At 47.4% G+C, this 19,192-nt stretch overlaps 1 protein-coding gene across 6 annotated transcripts in view; it reads left to right on the top strand.

Annotated features, from left to right (window-relative positions):
• Window positions 1-19,192, top strand: part of MYO18B (myosin XVIIIB) — a 221,557-nt gene that overhangs the window by 191,183 nt on the left and 11,182 nt on the right. For all 6 annotated transcript variants that reach the window (XM_043438083.1, XM_043438087.1, XM_043438081.1 and 3 more), the window contains exons 41-42: window positions 8,144-8,191; window positions 9,496-9,633. In XM_043438083.1, coding sequence (XP_043294018.1) covers window positions 8,144-8,191; window positions 9,496-9,633 — 186 coding nt within the window. The remainder of the gene's footprint in view (window positions 1-8,143; window positions 8,192-9,495; window positions 9,634-19,192) is intronic.

Below are 19,192 nucleotides of genomic sequence, written 5' to 3'. Positions count from 1 at the left end.
AGGGTCTTTTCAAATGAGTCAGCTCTTTGCATCAGGTGGCCAAAGTATTGGAGTTTCAGCTTCAGCATCAGTCCTTCCAATGAATATCCAGGACTGATTTCCTTCAAAATGGACTGGTTGGATCTCCTAGTAGGCCAAGGGACTCTCAAGAGTCTTCTCCAACACCACAGTTCAAAAGCATCAATTCTTCACCGCTCAGCTTTCTTTATAGTCCAACTCTCACATCCTTACATGACCACTGGAAAAACCATAGCCTTGACTAGACAGACCTTTGTTGGTAAAGTAATGTCTCTGCTTTTTAATATGCTGTCTAGGTTGGTCATAACTTTTCTTACAAGGAGCAAGTGTCTTTTAATTTCATGGCTGCAGTCACCATCTGCAGTGATTTTGGAGCCCCAAAAAACAAAGTCTGTCATTATTTCCATTGTTTCCCCATCTATTTGCCATGAAGTCTTGCAACCAGATGCCATGATCTTAGTTTTCTGAATGCTGAGTTTTAAGCCAACTTTTTCACTCTCCTCTTTCACTTTCATCAAGAGGCTCTTTAGTTCTTCGCTTTCTGTGGTAAGGGTAGTGTCATCTGCATATCTGAGGTTATTGATATTTCTCCTGGCAGTCTTGATCCCAGCTTGTGCTTCACCCAGCCCAGCGTTTCTCATGAAGTACTCTGCATATAAGTTAAATTAACAGGGTGACAATATACAGCCTTGACATACTCCTTTCCTGATTTGGAAACAGTCTGTAATTCCATGTCCAGTTCTGTTGCTTCCTGACCTGCATACAGATTCCCCAGGAGGCAGGTAAGGTGGTCTGGTATTCCCATCTCTTGAAGAATTTTCCACAGTTTGTTGTGATCCACACAATCAAAGGCTTTGACATAGTCAATAAAGCAGAAGTAGATTTTTTTTCTAGAATTCCCTTGCTTTTTTGATGATCCAGCAGATGTCAGCAATTTGATCTCTGGTTGCTCTGCCTTTTCTAAATCCATCTTGAACATCTGGAAGTTCACAGTTCACATACTGTTGAAGCCTGGCTTGGAGAATTTTGAGCATTACTTTGATAGAGTGTGAGATGAGTGCAATTGTGCGGTAGTTTGAGTATTCTTTGGCATTGCCTTTCTTTGGGATTGGAATGAAAACTGACCTTTTCCAGTTCTGTGGCCACAACTGAGTTTTCCAAATTTGCTGACATATTGAGTGCAGCACTTTAACAGCATCATCTTTTAGGATTTGAAATAGCTCAACTGGAATTCCATCACCTCCACTAGCTTTGTTTGTAGTGATGTTCCCTAAGGCCCACTTGGCTTCACGTTTCAGGATGTCTGGCTCTAGGTGAGTGATCACACCATCGTGATTATCTGGTTTATTAAGATAGTTCTTCTGTGTATTCTTGACACCTCTTCTTAATATCTTCTGCTTCTGTTAGGTCCATATCATTTCTTTCCTTTATTTTGCGCACCTTTGCATAAAATGTTCCCTTGGTATCTGTAATTTTCTTGAAGAGATCTCTAGTCTTTCCCATTCTGTTATTTTCCTCTATTTCTTTGCATTGCTCACTGAGGAAGGCTTTCTTATCTCTCTTTGCTATTCTTTGGAACTCTGCATTCACATGGGTGTATCTTTTAACTCAGATGACCATTATATCTACTACTGTGGGCAAGAATCCCTTAGAAGACATAGAGTAGCCATCATAGTCAACAAAAGAGTCTGGAATGCAGTACTTGGATACAGTCACAAAAACGACAGAATGATCTCTGTTCGTTTCCAAGGCAGACTGTTCTGTATCATAGTAATCCAGGTCTCTGCCCCGACCAGTAATGCTGAAGAAGCTGAAGTTGAACGGCTTTATGAAGACCTACAAGACCTTCTAGAACTAACACCCCAGAAAGATGTCCTTTTAATTATAGGGGACTGAAATGCAAAAATAGTAAGTCAAGAAACACCTGGAGTAACAGGCAAATTTGGCCTTGGAGTACAGAATGAAGCAGGGCAAAGGCTAATAGAGTTTTGCCAAGAGAATGCACTGGTCATAGCAAACACCCTCTTCCATCCCCAGATTGTCAATACCGAAATCAGATTGATTACATTCTTTGCCGCCAAAGATGGAGAAGCTCTATACAGTCTGCAAAAACAAGACCAGGAGCTGACTGTGGCTCAGATCATGAACTCCTTATTGCCAAAATTAGACTTAAATTGAAGAAAGTAGGGAAAATCACTAGACCATTCAGGTATGACCTAAATCAAATCCGTTACTATTATACAGTGGAAGGGAGAAACAGATTCAAGGGATTAGATCTGATGGACAGGGTGCCTGAAGAACTATGGACAGAGGTTCGTGACATTGTACAGGAGGCAGGGATAAAGACCATCCCCAAGAAAAAGAAATACAAAAAGGCAAAATAGTTGTCTAAGGAGGCCTTACAAATAGCTGTGAAAAGAAGAGACGCAAAAGGTAAAGGATTAAAGGAAAGATATACCCACTTGTTCAGAATAGATCTGGAATTTCACAGCAGTCACAGCAAAGCAGCACCACATGCAGGCCCCTCTGGGCACGGGCTGGGAGCCTGTGAAGCCAGCCCTGAGCCCAGGTTGCTTCCTGGGAAGCATCTCCTAATTCTTAGCTGCCTTGGGCCTCCCTGTCTTATAACTCCCACGGAGCGTGGGTTTCAGTAATGGCATAGGCGTGGGAGGAGACGGGGGAAAAATCGCCCAGAAAGAAGGCTCAACACTTCTTAAGTCTCAGTTCCAGAGAATTAGTACAATCCAAGCCATGTTGTCTGGTCACTGCACAGTTAAATCAGTTATCAATGAGAAAAAGAAGTGTGTGGTTCCCCGGGGTGGAGAGCCGCCGTCCGAGCAAGGCCCCACTCCCGCCCGGGCGCTGTGGGCGCTCTTCCCTGGCATCTCAGCCCCACACACCCCTCGTAATTGCCTCATCGCCTGGGGACGGCAGTGTTGCTTGGAGCCTGAGGGATTGGTCCAGGTATGTCTCTGAACTGAGCTCTCAATTAAGATTCAAACCCACCCTGGGAGAGAGACACAGCGGTGCTTCAGCTGGAGGTGAGGCTCTTTGAGAGACTTGTTCAAATTATGAAAAGTCACATTTCCCCATGTTGGGAATTAGATCCGAGTGTAACAGGCCTTCCAGGCTGGAAACGTGGCTACGTGCTCGGAAAGCCAGGAGGCCGTGTGGCAGCGTTTCAGCGCGTGCTCGCCAGCACCGGTGCCCCTGCACTGTACCTTAGACTGGGGCGTCAGCCTCCTTAGACTAGTGGAGGGACACTTTAAGCTGTTCCCCCAGGCTCAGAGAACGCTCATGACTCATGCAGCAGCCGACAGCCCCATCAGTTCCTGCCCAGGGTCTGCGGTTGCTCTGTCATCACCTCGGCTGGGAGTTTGGGGTGGGGTTGGTGGGGAGTTCAGAAAGGTCAGTGGATGACCCCTGACCCCCAGGTCAACCAACAGTATCCATGCCAGCTGGCTGCATCTGAGACGAGGGCTGTGGAAAGGCATCCTCTGGTGCCGTGTTGAGTGTTAAGCTGTACATTTTCCAACATCCATGCTGCTAACTTGACGAATTTGAGCTGCGGTGAGAGAAGTAGAAAGATCTGGGCCTAAGCAAAGATGATGGGGGCCACCGAGGGCATCATCCCACATCAGCTTATTCGGTAGTGGGCCCAGGCTCTGGCCAGACTGCAGCAGTTCCTGCTGTGAAGTCAGGCAGGCTCGAGGCCACCCACCCCTCTCTTCCCACAAAGCTCTTAACCTCCCGATTTCGCTTAGAAGGAGTGGCTCCCAACACTGCTCTATTATTCTGAGACATTCCAAGTTACCTCGCAGGGCCCTTAGTGCAGGACTGGAGGCTCATCTGACGCCTCGGAGGACACTGGTCTTCCCTTCTTTATTAGGTTTGTTTTTGACTGCGCTGGGTCTCCGTTGCTGCGCGGAGGCTGTCTCTAGCTGCGGCGAGCAGGAGCTACTCTTCTTCATGGCGTGCGGGCTTCTCATGGCCTCCACCTCTCTCATTGAGGAGCATGGGCCTAGGCGTGTGGGCTCAGCAGTTGTGGTGCTTAGTTTCCCCCACAGAGTGTGGGACCTTCAGCGACCAGGGATGGAGCCCGTGTCCCCTTCATTGGCAGGCAGGTTCTTAACCACTGGACCACCAGGGAGGTCCAGACGTCTGTCTTCCTAAGCATCTTTCTAGGAAGGCCTAGATACCCAGCTAGTGGGTTTCTTGGGGAATGAGGGCTCCAAACCACTTTATCCACCCTGGCATCACAGGACACACTGATCATCGTGCTATTGGCATCTCTTTCCTGAGGACTGACTTTGTGCCAGGCTACACAGCCTACCTGCCTTCCATGCATAGTTCTCGCAACAACCCTCTGAGGGTGGTAACCATTATCACCCCCAGTTGACAGATGAAGAAACTGCAGTTTAGACAAGTCAAGAAACTGGCCCCAGCTCACACAGTAAGTGATGGGGCTGTGATTTGATTCCAAGTTGACCCCACCACCCACACTTCCAATGAGCAAGCCCTGCTGTCATGTCAGACATAGCCCATCTCTCCCCTTTCTCTTGTCAAGGTCTTGGTTCTCTGCCAAGTCTACTGGCCTGTCATCCTGGTGAACTTGTGTCTGTCACTGTGATACGGGGCCAGTGCATCTGTGTGTCACTTCCCAGGCAGTGTTTGTATTCAGACCAGAGTCGTCTGGCAAAGGCTCCATGGAAAGGAATACAATGGGAGACATTTAATTACTTCCGTTGCTCACCAGCAGTCTGCCTGTTCACAAGTGCCTGGCCCACATTCCTCTTGAAAAGTCACAGGAACCAGGGCAAGAGAAAGAACCGCTGAGGACATGTCAGGAGATGAGGGAGAAGCCAGGGATCACATATCATGGACCAATGCTGGCTGCACGGCCAAGGAGATCAGGACCATGGACAGGTCGCCTGCCCTTCCCGGGCCTCTGCTTGCCTGCCCAGCAGATTAAAATCATCACCATCACCACCCTTGAGTCCTTCCTGTGTTAGGGCGGGAGGTACGGTCAGGGACAGGCAAACACGGATCTGCCTCATGAGCTCGAACTCAGACTCTTTCTTCATGTGGTGGAAGGGTCAGTGGGTTTTAAACTCTCTTGTTAGGAAGAACCCCCTTTTACACCAAAGGAAACGCCTATAGAAAATTCCAACTTAGGATGGAGCGTAGACATCCTCAGATTGGAGTGAGAGAGGAAGTTCCCTGTGGATGGACTCGGTGTTCAAATCTGCCCTCCTGCTGACAGGGCTCTTCCCCCAGACTAGAGATGCATTCACTTTGAGATGTCCGGTTGTGCCGGGCCTTGGTTAGTTACATTGTGCTCTAAAGATGCTCCCTTACAGGATCCAGTTAAAGATCATTATTCAGTCCATTGAAGTGGGTGAGGAAATACATCTGGTTGCCCAGACCTTGTCTGCTGCAGAGTTCAAGGCCAGTCGCCCTCCGGGTTATGGGGATGTTTGATTGTCCAGGCACCCATGGGGATCTCTGGGCACAGCCTGTCTTACTCAGACACACAGACTCCCGGGGTAGACAATGGACCCGAAGCCCCTCCCTCTCAATCGTCAGGCCTCTAGCCCCATGGTGGCCAGTTTTTTCCCTTCCTCCCTGCTCGTGGGCAAGAGAAACCTTGTTCTTCTGTTTTCTAAGGGGTGTGCCACACCATTTTGAACTCTATGGGTTGGGCTGCAAGACTCCTCAGTTCTTTTTTTTCTTTCTATGAGCATTTCAGAAGATGTAGCCCTATTCACTCAAACCCTTCCCTCTGCTTTCCAGGGCCCTTACCTACCACATTCTAGCTTCTTTGGTCAGCTGGAACCAGTGTCCTTATCTGAGATCTGTGAACTGGTAGATCAAGTGAGGGGTGTCCATGCCTGAGTTCTACAGATTATACCATGAACCCACAGATACTGCACTAAAATTCGAGCCTGTGTTTGTGCATTTGGGGAAGTGGAAGTCCCACAGTCTTCATAAGATGCTTATAAAAGGCCCAGGACTCCTGCTCTAGGGCCTCGGTGCATCCTCTCCATTGTACATGGTCTTTAAGCATCCAAGTAGCCTCAGCATCTTGGTCCAGAAGCCTCATTTCACAGACGGGGACACCTGACACCCCAGACAGGGGAGACAGATGGCCGAGGCCACGCTGAGGCACGAGGATTCAGTCACCCCCTTCACAGTCTGGCCTTCCTTCTGCAGCCCCAGTGCGCGGAGCCTTGGGAGAGACTGGTGCTACTCACTTAGACTACTTCAGTTAAAGTTTTGAAGTATTTGTAAATCGTTTGTTAAGAAGTTGTTTAAAAAAAATTATCCTCAAGAGATCCTCAAGAAGATTTAGGGTCATTAACAAAGATATTTTCATTCTATCTCTTGCTGTCATAGCAAATTAGCTCAAATTTCATAACACAGGAATGCCCCAGCCTCACATCAAAGTGACAGATACAAGTTCGCCAGCATGACAGGCCAGTGACTTGGCTGAGAACAAAGACCTTGACAAGACGAAGGGCTTGAATCTGAGTCTCCCTGGGCTAGAGCCAAAGTGTCAGCAGGACTCTGCTTCTTCTGGAGTCTGTGGAGGAGAGTCTGTTTCCTCACCAACTTCCAGAAAACACCCACATCCCTTGGCTCATGGCCCCTTCCATCCTCAAAGCCAGAAATGTTGCATCCCTGGCTGTTGTTCCATAGTCACAAGTCCCTCTGACCAACCCTGGAGAAAGGTCTCTGCTTTTAAGGACCAGGGTCATTAGAGGGGGCCCACCCCGATAATGCAGGACAGCCTGCCTGTCTCAAGATCCTTGATCTTAATCACATCTGCATACCCCTTTTAACACCTCAGGAAACACAGTCACGGATTCCTGAGATAAGGATTGAGATGTTGACATCTTTGGGGTCGTTATTCTGCCTCTCAAAGCGTGATTCACAAAAGTTGCTTTTCGTTATACTGAAGAGGCCAGCAGATTTTTCTTTAAAAGGCCAGATAGTAAGTATTACAGCTTCTCAGGCAGTGTGGTCTCTGTTGTAGCTGCTCTACTCTGCTATTGAGGAGCAAAAGCAGTGCCAGATAAAATGCAAGTGAGTGGCAGTGGCTGTGTTCCAATAAAGCTTTATTAATAAGGACAGATATGTAGATTCAGTCCATGGCTGTCATTTACAGACCCCTCTTCTTTTGGATTCACCAGACACCATCCAAGAGAACTTCCAGTCTGGCCTGAGCCGTGGGGCCAAAGGGACAAATAAGCTATGTTCTTGGCCTGGGAAGGGCCCTTGCAGTCTGATGGGGATGAAGCGATGTCAGTAGAAGTCAGGAGAGTGACTGGTCCTTGAGGCAAGGGACCAAGGCTACAGGTGCCTCTCAGAAGAAGTGGCAAGGGCGTCTGGAAAGGACTTGCCCAGATTCCACTGAAGAACAAAGCTGGGAGGTCCCGGCCTGAGGAGCCAGGCTCGCATGTTTGAAGTTTGTTGTTTGACTGTCTGTACCCTGGGCGATTGCACTCTGGTTAGAGCATGAGCCAAGTAGCTCTTACAGACCTGGGATTCAAAGCTATGTGACCTTGGCCAGGGGTGTCAGCTTCCTCGGCTCCAAGAGGGAGAGTGGGATCACGTGTAAAGCATGTTTGTTGAATCACGAGTTCTCCCTAAAGAAGAACCACTATTGTAATTAACTTCTGAGTTTTCCAGAATGCACTGAGAAAGCTGATCGCCGCAGCCCCATGTCTGATTTGCAAGCAGTCACAAAGGATATAAAGCCAATGCCTTGCCCGCTGGCAATTATGATGCTATTAATAGCAGTACTAGTCATGCTAAAACAGGAGCAAGGGTAACGGTTGCTACCCTTTAATTAACACTGCTTATTTGCCAAGAACTGTGCTGAGATGTTCACAAGGGTGATCTCACTTGGTCAGCTCCACAGAGCTGGGGGCAGAGGCCCATGATTAGCGACATTTTACAAAGGCGCCGAGGAGGCTCAGAGAAGACGGGGGGCTTGCCTAAGATCACACAGCGGCCAAGGTTGGAGGCGGGACTCAAACCCAAGTTTATCTAACATCAGAGACTGTGTTCTTCCCCGGGCCCTGGCAGCCCAAGGATAACCGACTCTTGTGCCTCCTCCTAGTGTCCAGACAGCGGTGGACTGCGGCGGCGGCAGTGGCAGAAAGGAGATGTAAGTGAGTCCCGAATAGAACGGAGCCAGTGAACTGAAGCCAGAGACGGGCCCCCGGCTGTGTCCAGCTTGCAGAAGGAGCACACACACCCACCTGGACGGTCACCGCAGTGTCCACAAGAGCTCTGACTCCATGCTCATAGCACATAGCACCGGGGGCATGCTACTGACCCGTAGACTTCTCGTAGACAAAGAGAAGCCTGCAACTTACCACACCGCTGTCCTCAGACGCTGTCTGAAGGACAGACATCAGTTGCCTCAAGAGTTTTTAGACTGACATTTGAGCCCTGCACATTCTGGTCCTGACTTACCCTCCACTGGGGACTCCTCTTCCCATATCTCCCGTGCCCTGTGTGGGTACGAGTCCCTCCACCTGACGCTCCCTCCTCCAGGCCTGCGTGGCCAAGCCCCAACCTTCAAAGAGGACGTAGCCCAACAGCCACCACTGCATTCCTTCCCTTACGCCTCCAAGAAACTAATCGGGGCTCCCTCTTTGTCCTCCTTAGAACCCATCGTCTGTCTTCATCTATGGCACTGATAGTTTTCTTTTTGATGTTACGGTTATTTATATAGATGTTTACTCTGCTAAAATGGGGTCCTGTGGACAGGGTCAATGTTGAGTTCATGTTTATAGCTCCTTCCCATGACATAGAGTATTCTATAAACAAACAAAATTTGTAAATATATATATATATTTATTATATATCGTAAATGAGTGAATATATCAACCAGGAAGTGAAATAATCATTCAACACCCACATCAGTGACAGGCTCCCACAGGCCTCTCCCTGTGCTGCTTTCAGAAATAGGGGGTGTACAATTAAGTCTCTGTCCACAGAGACATTCCAGCTAAGGTAGGCAAGCAGTTAAGACCTTCACAACTGATAGATTCCATGAACATATCATTTGGTCCGAAATCCAATGCCAAATTTTACTCCAAAGTTGGAAGATACCTTGGCATCTATATTAGAGTATTTATCTTCCCAAGGAATAGCAATGATTTTTAACGTGGGCATTGGAATTGGAGGGACCAGAGTCTGCATCCCAGCTTCATCACTGACTAACCGGGTTACCTTGGTTAAGACCCACACCCCCCAGTGTGGCCTCCCCAGATCCCATTACTCTCATCTATGTAACGGGTACGGTGCTGGCTCCCACCTCTCAGGGATAGTATTGTGAGCACTGGTTAAAGTGATCATGTTCAGCACAGCACTACGCCTGGCTCATGCTAAAGGGTGAATATCTAGTTATTACTGTTACTGTGGTTGTCATCATGTTGACAGAATCTTGCATTCTGGTTCTAGAGATAACGTCTCCACCCTCAGCTCCCAGCCGGAGGGCAGTCTGCAGTCTTGGTTGAGTTGTACTCTGTCCCTGGCCACAGACACCGCAAGGACCACCTCTCGACAGTCAGCCATCAGCAGCCGTACCCTCAGCCCCAGGTAAGAGTATCCCCTGCTGCCTCTGGGTCACAGGCTTCCCAGGTTGCTGCTTAAGTCTTCCATCTCCTGTGTCCTAGACAGGGACACGCATGGTCCAGTTTGAGGTATGACCCTGCCACTTCTTAGCTGTGTGACTTAAGGCAGGTCAGTTACCCTCTCTGAGCCTTCACTTCCTCCTCTGTGAAACAGGAAGTACAATTGTATTTACTGCCCCAAACAGTCAAAATGAAGAGGATCTAATACAGCCCACCTAATGCATGGTTTTCCAGATGATTTCAAATAGCACGGGGTGAGCATTTTTAAAAATAGCTGTAGATTTACTATGTTTGTTTTCCATCTAAGGCAAGTCCTGATAATTTTCCATTTATAGATAGTTTTATATTTAAATTTTTCTTTATAAACATGTTTACTGAAGTTTTTTGGTTTTGTTTGTTTCTTTTAATGGGAAGTCTGTATAAAGACAGTTAGGCTGGATGATGTTTTCCTTGGAAATCTCAGCTTTCTTTGAATGGCAGAATTTTATATTTTGTTTCCTACCATGGGAGGAGACAAATTCAGTCACGCCTTGAGATGGGACCCTCACAAGTCTATAGGATTGCCAATAATAATTTGCTCCAACAAATAGGCCCCAGGCCTCAGCCTCAGCTGCAAGACTTAAATCTGTCTTCCCTCTTGCTTTCCAGCTCCATTCCTCTCAGCTCATTTGGTTTTCCTGTTCAAGGGCAGCCCTCTTGTAATGAGGAGCCAATGGCCATAAATCAGAAATTATGGATTAAACAGATGCGTAATTAAGATGAAATGCACACTGCTTGTGTGATAACAGAAGAGCCGATGTGATAAGACAGAAAAATCACAGACTAATGGAGCAGACCCAGATGAGTCCTCGCTGACTTGAAACGGGTTTACTTTGAAGCAGGAGGCTGTCTTTACGAAAAGAAGGGGGTGGGAGTTCATGCCAAGCTTTCGGGCATGTTCAGCAAATGGCAAATGTCTGCTGATAATCTTAGGCTGAAAGATTTGATGTTGAAAATATCAAAGGGAGGCCCTGAGAATGGGGCGCATCAGGGGAGTTAATTAAAGCAAGATTATCTGATTACCACTCTTAATTAAAAACAAAGACCTGTGTGGAGAAAGAGCCTTGTCCTCGGCGAACTCCTCCGAATGCTGAGGACTTTTTCTCTCCTGATAACTAAATAACTTCTGGTCTCCCCGATCAGCCAGTGTATCAGGCAGCAGAGGCCGGAGCTGAAAGTGCAAGCACATTAACATAATATCCAAAAGTTTCATAATTATATTAGGTGCATGATAAGGAATTACACCCGAGCTGAATGGGAGATGAGAGGCTGCGGTGATTTCCGTACGTGGACTGAAGTCAGAGCATCTGGCTTCCAATCCCAGGGCTGCTCCTCTGCAGCTACGAGACTCGGGGCAAAGGTTTTGTTTGGGTTTTGTTTCTTTTTTTGATAATTTTTAATGGACTATAGTTGATTTACAGCGTTGTTAGTTTCTGCTGTAGAGCAAAGTGAATCAGTTACACGTATACATGTACATGTATCCACTCTTTTCTAGATTATTTTCCTGTATAGATCATTACAGAGTATTGAGTAGAGTTCCCTGTGCTATATAGTAGGTCCTTATTACTCATCTGTTTTATATATAGTAGTGTGTATGCGGGGCTTCCCTGGTGGCTCAGTGGTAAAGAATCCGCCTGCTGATGCAGGAGAATTGGATTCGATCCCTGGGGTGGGAAGATCCCCTGGAGAAAGACATGGCAACCCACTCCAGTATTCTTACCTGGGAAATTCCATGGACAGAGGACCGTCGAGAGTTACAAGTTGTGGGGTGGCAAAAGAGTCAGACACAACTGAGTGACTAAACAACAACTGTGTGTATACGGCAGTTCCAGTTTCCCAGTTTATCCCTTTCTCCCTTCCCCCATTAGTAACCATAAATTTGGGGCAAGTTGCTTAACTTCCCATGTTGTCTTGTGAGTAAACCATCGTCAGGGTTAACAAGACGAGGCACTCAGAGCCCAGCTCCTAGAAAGAGCTCCAGAAAACCAGCTGCTTTCCTGGTGTTGGTATTTGATGCCCAGAGTGACCCCGGGGAACTGATGCCATCACCTCCATGCTGCATAAGAAGGATCTGAGGCCCAGAGGTTCAGGAACAACTGACTGAGACAAACTCGGCCACACCCCAGCTCCTGTAGCTTCGCCCCGCGCGGCACCTGCACGCAGCCCTCGCTAGACCCTAGCCCCCCTTTCCTGGCGCGCTGCCCTCCAAGTCCTCAGGCAGAGGGGCCTGCACCAAGGACAGCAGTTTGGAGCAGGAGGCAAGAAAGGACCAGAAGCCCCTCGTCAGTTTTCTTCATGTTGGTGTCCCTCTGGCTGGCACACAGATGGTGCTCCGTAAATGTTTGTTGAATGAATAACCGGCCATAACAGCAACACTGGAGCAGAAATGCCAACTGTACTTGGCCACAACTCAGCTTTGTCATTCAGAGAGGGTCAGTAATTTGCTCCATGTCATCAGCAGGGAAGCAAAAGAGCCAGGATTTGAACTCTGGTTTAAATCCTTCCAAAGCCTGTATTGTGTTTGCCGTGCTTCCATGACTCCGACTTTTATCCAGGTGAATCACTCACCTGGCAAAGTTTACTGGCAAAGAGCTGGCCTGTTATTAACATTAAAACTATATAAGGGTCAGTATTCAACATCCATCCAAATGATATTTATTAAGTGCCTACTGAGTGCCAGATTCCATGGCATTAAGCCTTGAAAATTTTGAGCCCTTATTAACCTATTAACCTATAAACATACTCTTTGGAGTTTAAAGATTCTAGAACTTCTGAGTTAGAAGGGACCATTAGATTATTTATTATTAGTCCAATCCTCTCGTTATATAAATGGGAAAAATTAAGGTCTGCAGAGGGAACTATCTTACCTAAGCTTATAGTGAAGACTGACCCAGAGTTCAGGTGCCTTGACATCCAGCTTTATAATCTCTAAATACTTCTCCCTTTTATTAGAATATAACTGAGAAGGCTACAGTCCTCTTGCTCACCACCCCAACCTCACCTCCCTTCTGAAAGGTATCCACTGTCTTCAGTTCGGTGTGTACCTTCCACGTCTTTCTCTGTGTATTTATAAATACACATGTACTTGTAGCAAATACATAGCATATTTGTGGGCTTTTAAAACACATAAGTGATACAATGCTACATTATGTATATGTACCTCTGTGTGTGTGTGTATGTGTGAAGCCATTTCAGTCGTGTCCAACTCTGTGTGACCCTTTGAACTGTAGCCCACCAGGCCATGTGTCCATAGGGTTCTCCAGGCAAGAATACTGAAGCGGGTTGCCATGCCCTAAATGTATGCATCTGAATTCTCAAAGTGCTTATTTCTTTCCCTCAATAATATACTTTAGAGATCTCACCCTGTCAGTTCACATAAGTCTATCTCATTCTTTTAAATTCCTGCAGAACATCTTAAGATGATGCCATGGATTTATTACACTGTACTCTTGTTTCACTTTTAGTTGATTTCAGGATATTTGCTATTAACCTGTTGTGTGTGTGTGCTTAGTCACATCCAACTCTTTGTGAGCCCGTGGACTGTAGCCCGCCAGTCTCCTCTGTCCATGGAATTTTTCAGGCAATAATACTGGAGAGGGCTGCCAGTTCCTCTTCCAGAGGATCTTCCTAACCCAGGGATAGAACCCTCCTCTCTTTCATCTCCTGAACTGACAGGCAGATTCTTTGTCACTGAGCCACCTGGGAAGCCCTGTTAACCTGTTAGCCTTTAAACACACACACACACACACTTGCACAGGGCAAATGCTTCTCTACGTCAGAGAGAATCTGCATTTTAAACTTGACCAGATGCTACCAGGCCATCCAGGCGCTCTCTGTGCTGAGGAGGTGGAGGCGGGTTAGAGTACAACGGGAACTCTGTGGTACGCACCCCCATATGACCTGGCCTGTCACAGGGCTCAACAAACGAGTCTCTGGGACATTTCCAAATTTGACTGAAAAAGAAGGTCACTCTAAAATCAGAAGAGAGGGAGAACGCAGTCTTCTGCCAAAAAAATAAAAGCATTCCTTGTATTATTTATAAGAGGACGTCAACTCAAGAGAAATACGCCTAAAGCTTGATGATTTACAGCCCAGGAGTCATGAAGCTGCTGATAAATGCAGGAGCTTCTGGAGATGGAGACACTAAATTACCTCCATGCCCCTGGGGAGGGAGTTTATGGGCTTGGTGGTGGCAGCCGGCTTGGCTCCAGAGCCTCTTTTGACGGCCGGCTGCAGCTGGTGCCAGGGCGCCCAGGGCTGGCGTGGAGCGCCCGGCCCTGCAGGGTGCCCGCCTCTCCCTTCTGCCCTCTGGGCCAGCACCCTGCCAGCAGAGTGTTCCAGTAAAGGGTTCTCTCCTCTCCCTCCCTGTCCTCACGGCACCTTGGGCTTTCCAGAGGGGACCAAGCCCCATTTTCATCCAGACCCCCATGCCCCTCAGAACCTCAGCCTTGGTCACTCACACGGCTCTGCAGGGTCCAAGCACAGACAGGCATTAACTGAACCAGCTGTGTAGACGCTGATGCCTTGTCACTGGCCTGTTTTCTTTCCTTTTACTGGACAGTTATTCCAAACCATCCTGACTTTCCTCTGGCTCCAACTCCTCACTCTGAGCAGACACCCTAAACTCCTGGTTCATTGAAAGGAAAAACAGCGGCCTCAGAATGGTACCTATAAATGATCACTGTCTGCCCCACCTTCCCTCTGGGCTCAGAAAATGAGATCCGGTCTTGGTCGAGTGGAATCCGCACCCCGCTGCCTGCTCGCTCCTACAATCTCGGCCCCCGCATTTCCAGCTGCCCTTCCTCCGCGGGTTCTAAACACCTTCGGGTCCTTCCGTCTTAACTATATCCTCACCCGTCACCCTGCAGTCCGTTTCCTCCCTTTGGAGCCAGGCTTCTCCAGAGTGGGGTGTCCACAGCGCCTTCACTCCCCTCCCATTTCTGCCTCTGTTTCCTCCAGCCCAGAGCCCGGGGCTACACTGAAACATTTCTCAGCGTGTCAGCAGCTTCCCAAGGGACAAACCAAGGGATGTGCTCCAGTCTTGATCTTTTCCTGGACTTCTCTGCTGCACTGGCCCGTTAGACATTTCTTGGAACCCCCTGCCCACCTGGCCTTTTAGCTGTTTCTGCTCCTTTTGTTGTTACTGTTCAGTCATTCTGTCGTGTCCCCCTCTTGGCGACCCCCATGCACTGTAGCCCACCAGGCTCCTCTGTCCATGGGATTACCCAGGCAAGAATACTGGGGTGGGTTGCCATTCCCTTCTCTGGGGATCTTCCCGACCCAGGGATCCAACCTGCATCTCCTGCATTGAAGGCAGATTGTCTACTGCTGAGCCACTAGGGAAGTGTTCCTGCTCCTTGGCGCTCCCCAAACTTCTCTTTTCTGGTTTTTTCCTTCCCACCCCAGCCCCTCCCCCCATCTGCTGGGGATCCCAGGGTGCTGCTTTCACCTGTTTTTCTGCCCACCGGGTCCCAGGCAATCCTCCTGTGATTTTAACCCCCTCACTGTAAACGGGTGACCCCCAAATCTAGCCCTCCAACTCATGTTCTCCCAAGTCGCAAACATGTATATCGTGTGTAACTGCCTGCAGTTCAGAAGCTGGCCACCTGGCTCTCTCTGTGGTATCTGAACGCTGTGTGTCCGAGGGGAGCCTCCTCCCTCTCCCCCACCAGTGTCATCAGAATCACGTGGAGGTCCTGTCACCCGTCCCCCACGCTGGAGCCCTCCACCCCTCTGAGGCTCTCATCCCTCTCGCTCATCCCCGTCGTCCGCTGATCCCTAAATCTTGTTTATTCTGCACCTCCGCGCTTCGGGCAAATACTCTTGACCTTCTCTCCATCCTCACTGTCAACACCGTGAAGCCAGGCCACCATCATTTCTGCCCTAGACTCTGGCAAAGCCCTTCCAACCCCACCCTCCTCTAGTCCCTCCTCTGCACTCCAGCCTCTCAAATGAAAATCTGGTTTCAGTGGCTTCCTGTCACCTACAGCAGGAGTCAGCCGATGACTGCACACAGTAAAAAAAAAAAAAAAAAAAATCTGGCCCTTGACCTGCTTTTGTGAAAGTTTTATTGGATCACAGCCATGCCCTTTTAAAAGAAATTTTGCATATTGTTTATGACTGTCTTTGGCCAAGGGTGGCTCTGCCGGATGAGTTAACTGTCGTGTCACAGAGCAACAGAGCAGGTTGTTGGCAGCGTGGAACCAGGGTTAGTGGAAAACAGTGGGGCAGCCTGAGGGTCTGCGGCTCCCTGTGGGGGGAAGAGGGAAGGGTTCTAGCGTTTGGGATCCCCATTTGGTGGCCTTGGGACATCCAAACAGAACCGTGTGTGTCCTGGTCAGAGACTTTGTTTATCCCTAAATCTCAGTGACCGCGATCTATCACCACATAATTAGAGATGCTGTGATTTGAATTTATCACCAAACATGGCTCTGCTCTGTTGCTATTGGACTAGTACCATATTGCAGTGTGAGCGTGGAGATTATTGTATAAATTATTCTCACTCACATAATCATCGTGATTTTAATTACTGTGTAATCTTAGCTAATTACTGTTGTATGTATCATTTGCTTTGGTACCGATTTAACACAACTGCTTTTCGTTTGGCTAAAAGGCAGCGTTACGACTTTTCCTTTTTCAGGGAAAAAATGTGCTTTCTGTAAACATTTGCAGTCCCATACTCTTGGCTTGTGGTTCTTCGCTTAAAAGCAATAAATTTAGACACCACCATCCTCCTTTGATCAGCCCCCACTGACTTTTATGTGGGATAAGGCTGGCTTGAGTCAGTAAAAAGGTCTAAATTATAGGGTATTGTTTTAAAATAAAGTTGTATTACTCTCAAGGAAGTGCAATTACTCTACTGCAGAAGTGGGGCCAAGGCTGGGTCACGTGAGACCTGCTTAAATGATTAGATAAGACTCGTTTGTAATTAGTTCATTAATTATGTAAATGTGAATGGAGGCTACTTGGCATTGAAAACAGCTTGTTCTCAAAGTAGGTTAAGCATTGACTGCTAATCTTATTTCAATAGCACATTTATTTACTGGTCTCTGTGTTCTTAGAACCTGCGCTCAGGATCACTTTAATCCATCCTGAATGTACCTAATGAATGAGTCTCTCATGAAAATGGTTTTATGTCTTCCTGGGACAAAAGAGTGCTTTTCAGTTTTATCAGCATTAAGAAGATTAGCGGGTAAGATGTGGAAATGTTCAATGCGAACATACTATCCGTGGACCCAAGGCCTGAGCAAGTGAGGAGCAGGAGAAGCCTCTGTCTGTCTGGGGTTCATGCTTGGAGCCAGCATCACTCTTGGACAGGCTTCTGTGGGAAGGAGGGGTGTTTTCTGTCTAGAGCTCTGGGTCTTTGGTAGATCTGCGAATCCTTCAGGAATTTTGAGGCTCACCTAAGTTAGATGCAAGTTGGTGTAAAACCGTTTGGCTTGATCATTGACTGTTCAGAACATTCTTGTAGAATCTGTGGTTCTCTGAGCTAAACTTTCATTAAGCCAGCCTATGCAAACATACATACCGAAAACTGTGTCTGTATAAAATTTTAAAAACTTGGTCATACCTTAATAATTACTACCCAAATCAAAACCAGCCCATGGCTAGTGCCCCGACACCTTCCGGTATCCGTTGCAGTCATGACCTCCTCCTTACTCAAGGACGACCACCACCCTCACTTCTGCTCTGTGTTAGAGTCCGTGTTAGATAGGGCCATTGTTTGAGCCCTCTGATGCCTTTATGTTTAAATGTAGCTTTTCTGTTTTTTCTTAGGAGGTTTTCTCTCATAGAACCTGGACGATCACATCCAGAATGAGATGTGATCTGCTAAAATCAGACTTTTCTACTCCTTTTACTCAGTAAATATTTCTTCCTTGGTGTCTGAGCCCAGAAAGACATGAAGGGTCATTCATACTTCCCTCTACTCATACACACCTTCCCCTCTCGAGTATCAGCTGCTTGAACACAAGGGTCCTTCACCTCAGTGTCAGCAGGAGCTGGCATCGTAGCACTCCACAGAAGGTTCTGAACGGCAAGGAGGAGGGGTGGATGGACAGATAACTTCCATTCACTTAAAGCTGCATTTATGAGGAATCTGGGTGCTGCTAAAAGTCAGAGACTGTGGTTACTGCCATTGTATGGTACTCAGCAGAGGTATTGCCTGTACCTGGAAACCAAAAGAAAGCACTGTGAATTTACTTAACTGTGTTGAACCCAAGTTGACTCTCCGATCCAACTTGATCACTTTTCACACCCCGTGTGTTCTTTCAGGACATCGTAGAGGTTGTGTCTGAAGGGCAGGCTGAGGTTTGAGAGCCGGTGCTCTCCGGTCTCAGACTGTGACCCAGGAGGCTCTCTGCATCTCTGTCTCTCCAGGAAGGAAATGTGGTTCCAGCTCCCTTTCAATTCTGAAGGGGATGAAATTCCGGAGAAACGAGATCAGGATTGGGTTTCAACATAGGAAGAATTCCCTCTAGATTGTGCACTGGAGGTTGGTTTTGAATCTCTTGGTTTTAAGCTCAGAGAACTGGCTTTGACTGACCCGTGAGTGGGGCTGCCGGGGCCTGAATGAACCTGCCAGATGAGGCAGATGGAGCCTTTTGTCCCTTGTTTTCTTCATTCTCATCCTTCTATTCCTCCAGTCCTACATTCTTCCCATTCCACGAACTTCCCTTGATGGGCTCTTCTAGATCCTGGGAATTCAGAGGAGAAAAACAGAGTCTAGTTCAGAATTAACAGTCTTGTTGAGAGTTGTAAACAAGTAAGCAAACGGTTACAGGACGGAGAACAGGAAAACACAAGGCTCTGAGGATCAGAGGAGACCCCAGCCCAGCTTGGGAGGTGGGCACAGACTTCTGGAGGTGGCTGTACTTGGGCTGAACATTGAAAGTCAAGCAGAAATATTTACTTTTTGGTTTTTTTAAATTGGTAATAGAATCACCGGTAAAGTGTCCCTTCCTATCCCCCTCCCCTTCCTTTCTTTCTTCCTTCTTTTTTAAACAATGGAGGGGACTGGGCACTGTCAGCTCTGCTAGCCTCTACCTTAATTTGATAATTTTTTTAATATTGATTTTATTTCTATCTTTACCTTCCTCTCTACTTCTGTCTATATCAAAACACATATTTTATCCCCCAGCACTATGAAAGTAAGTTGAAAACATCATACCAGTTCTCCTTAAAATAATTTCACAGCTTTATCCTACAGAGAAGGACTTTTCCAAACTGCTGCACCATTTTCAACGCTAAGAAAATGAACAAATCTACAATATCCTCCAAGATCCCAACATTGTTCTGAACCCAGTTGTTCTGAGGTTGTATCACTGTACTTTAAGTTCTTTAAAAATGTATTTATTTGGCTGCACTGGGTTTTAGTTGCCACATGTGAACCCTTAGTTGGAGCATGTGGGATCTAGTTTCCTGACGAGGGATAGAATCCCAGGCCCCCTGCATTGGGAGCATGGAGTCTTAGCCACGGCACCACC

Source organism: Cervus canadensis, chromosome 1 (assembly GCF_019320065.1).
Source record: "Cervus canadensis isolate Bull #8, Minnesota chromosome 1, ASM1932006v1, whole genome shotgun sequence".
NCBI lineage: Eukaryota > Metazoa > Chordata > Mammalia > Artiodactyla > Cervidae > Cervus > Cervus canadensis.
Note: the sequence above shows the minus strand (reverse complement) of the source record. Positions and strands in the feature narration are given on the sequence as shown.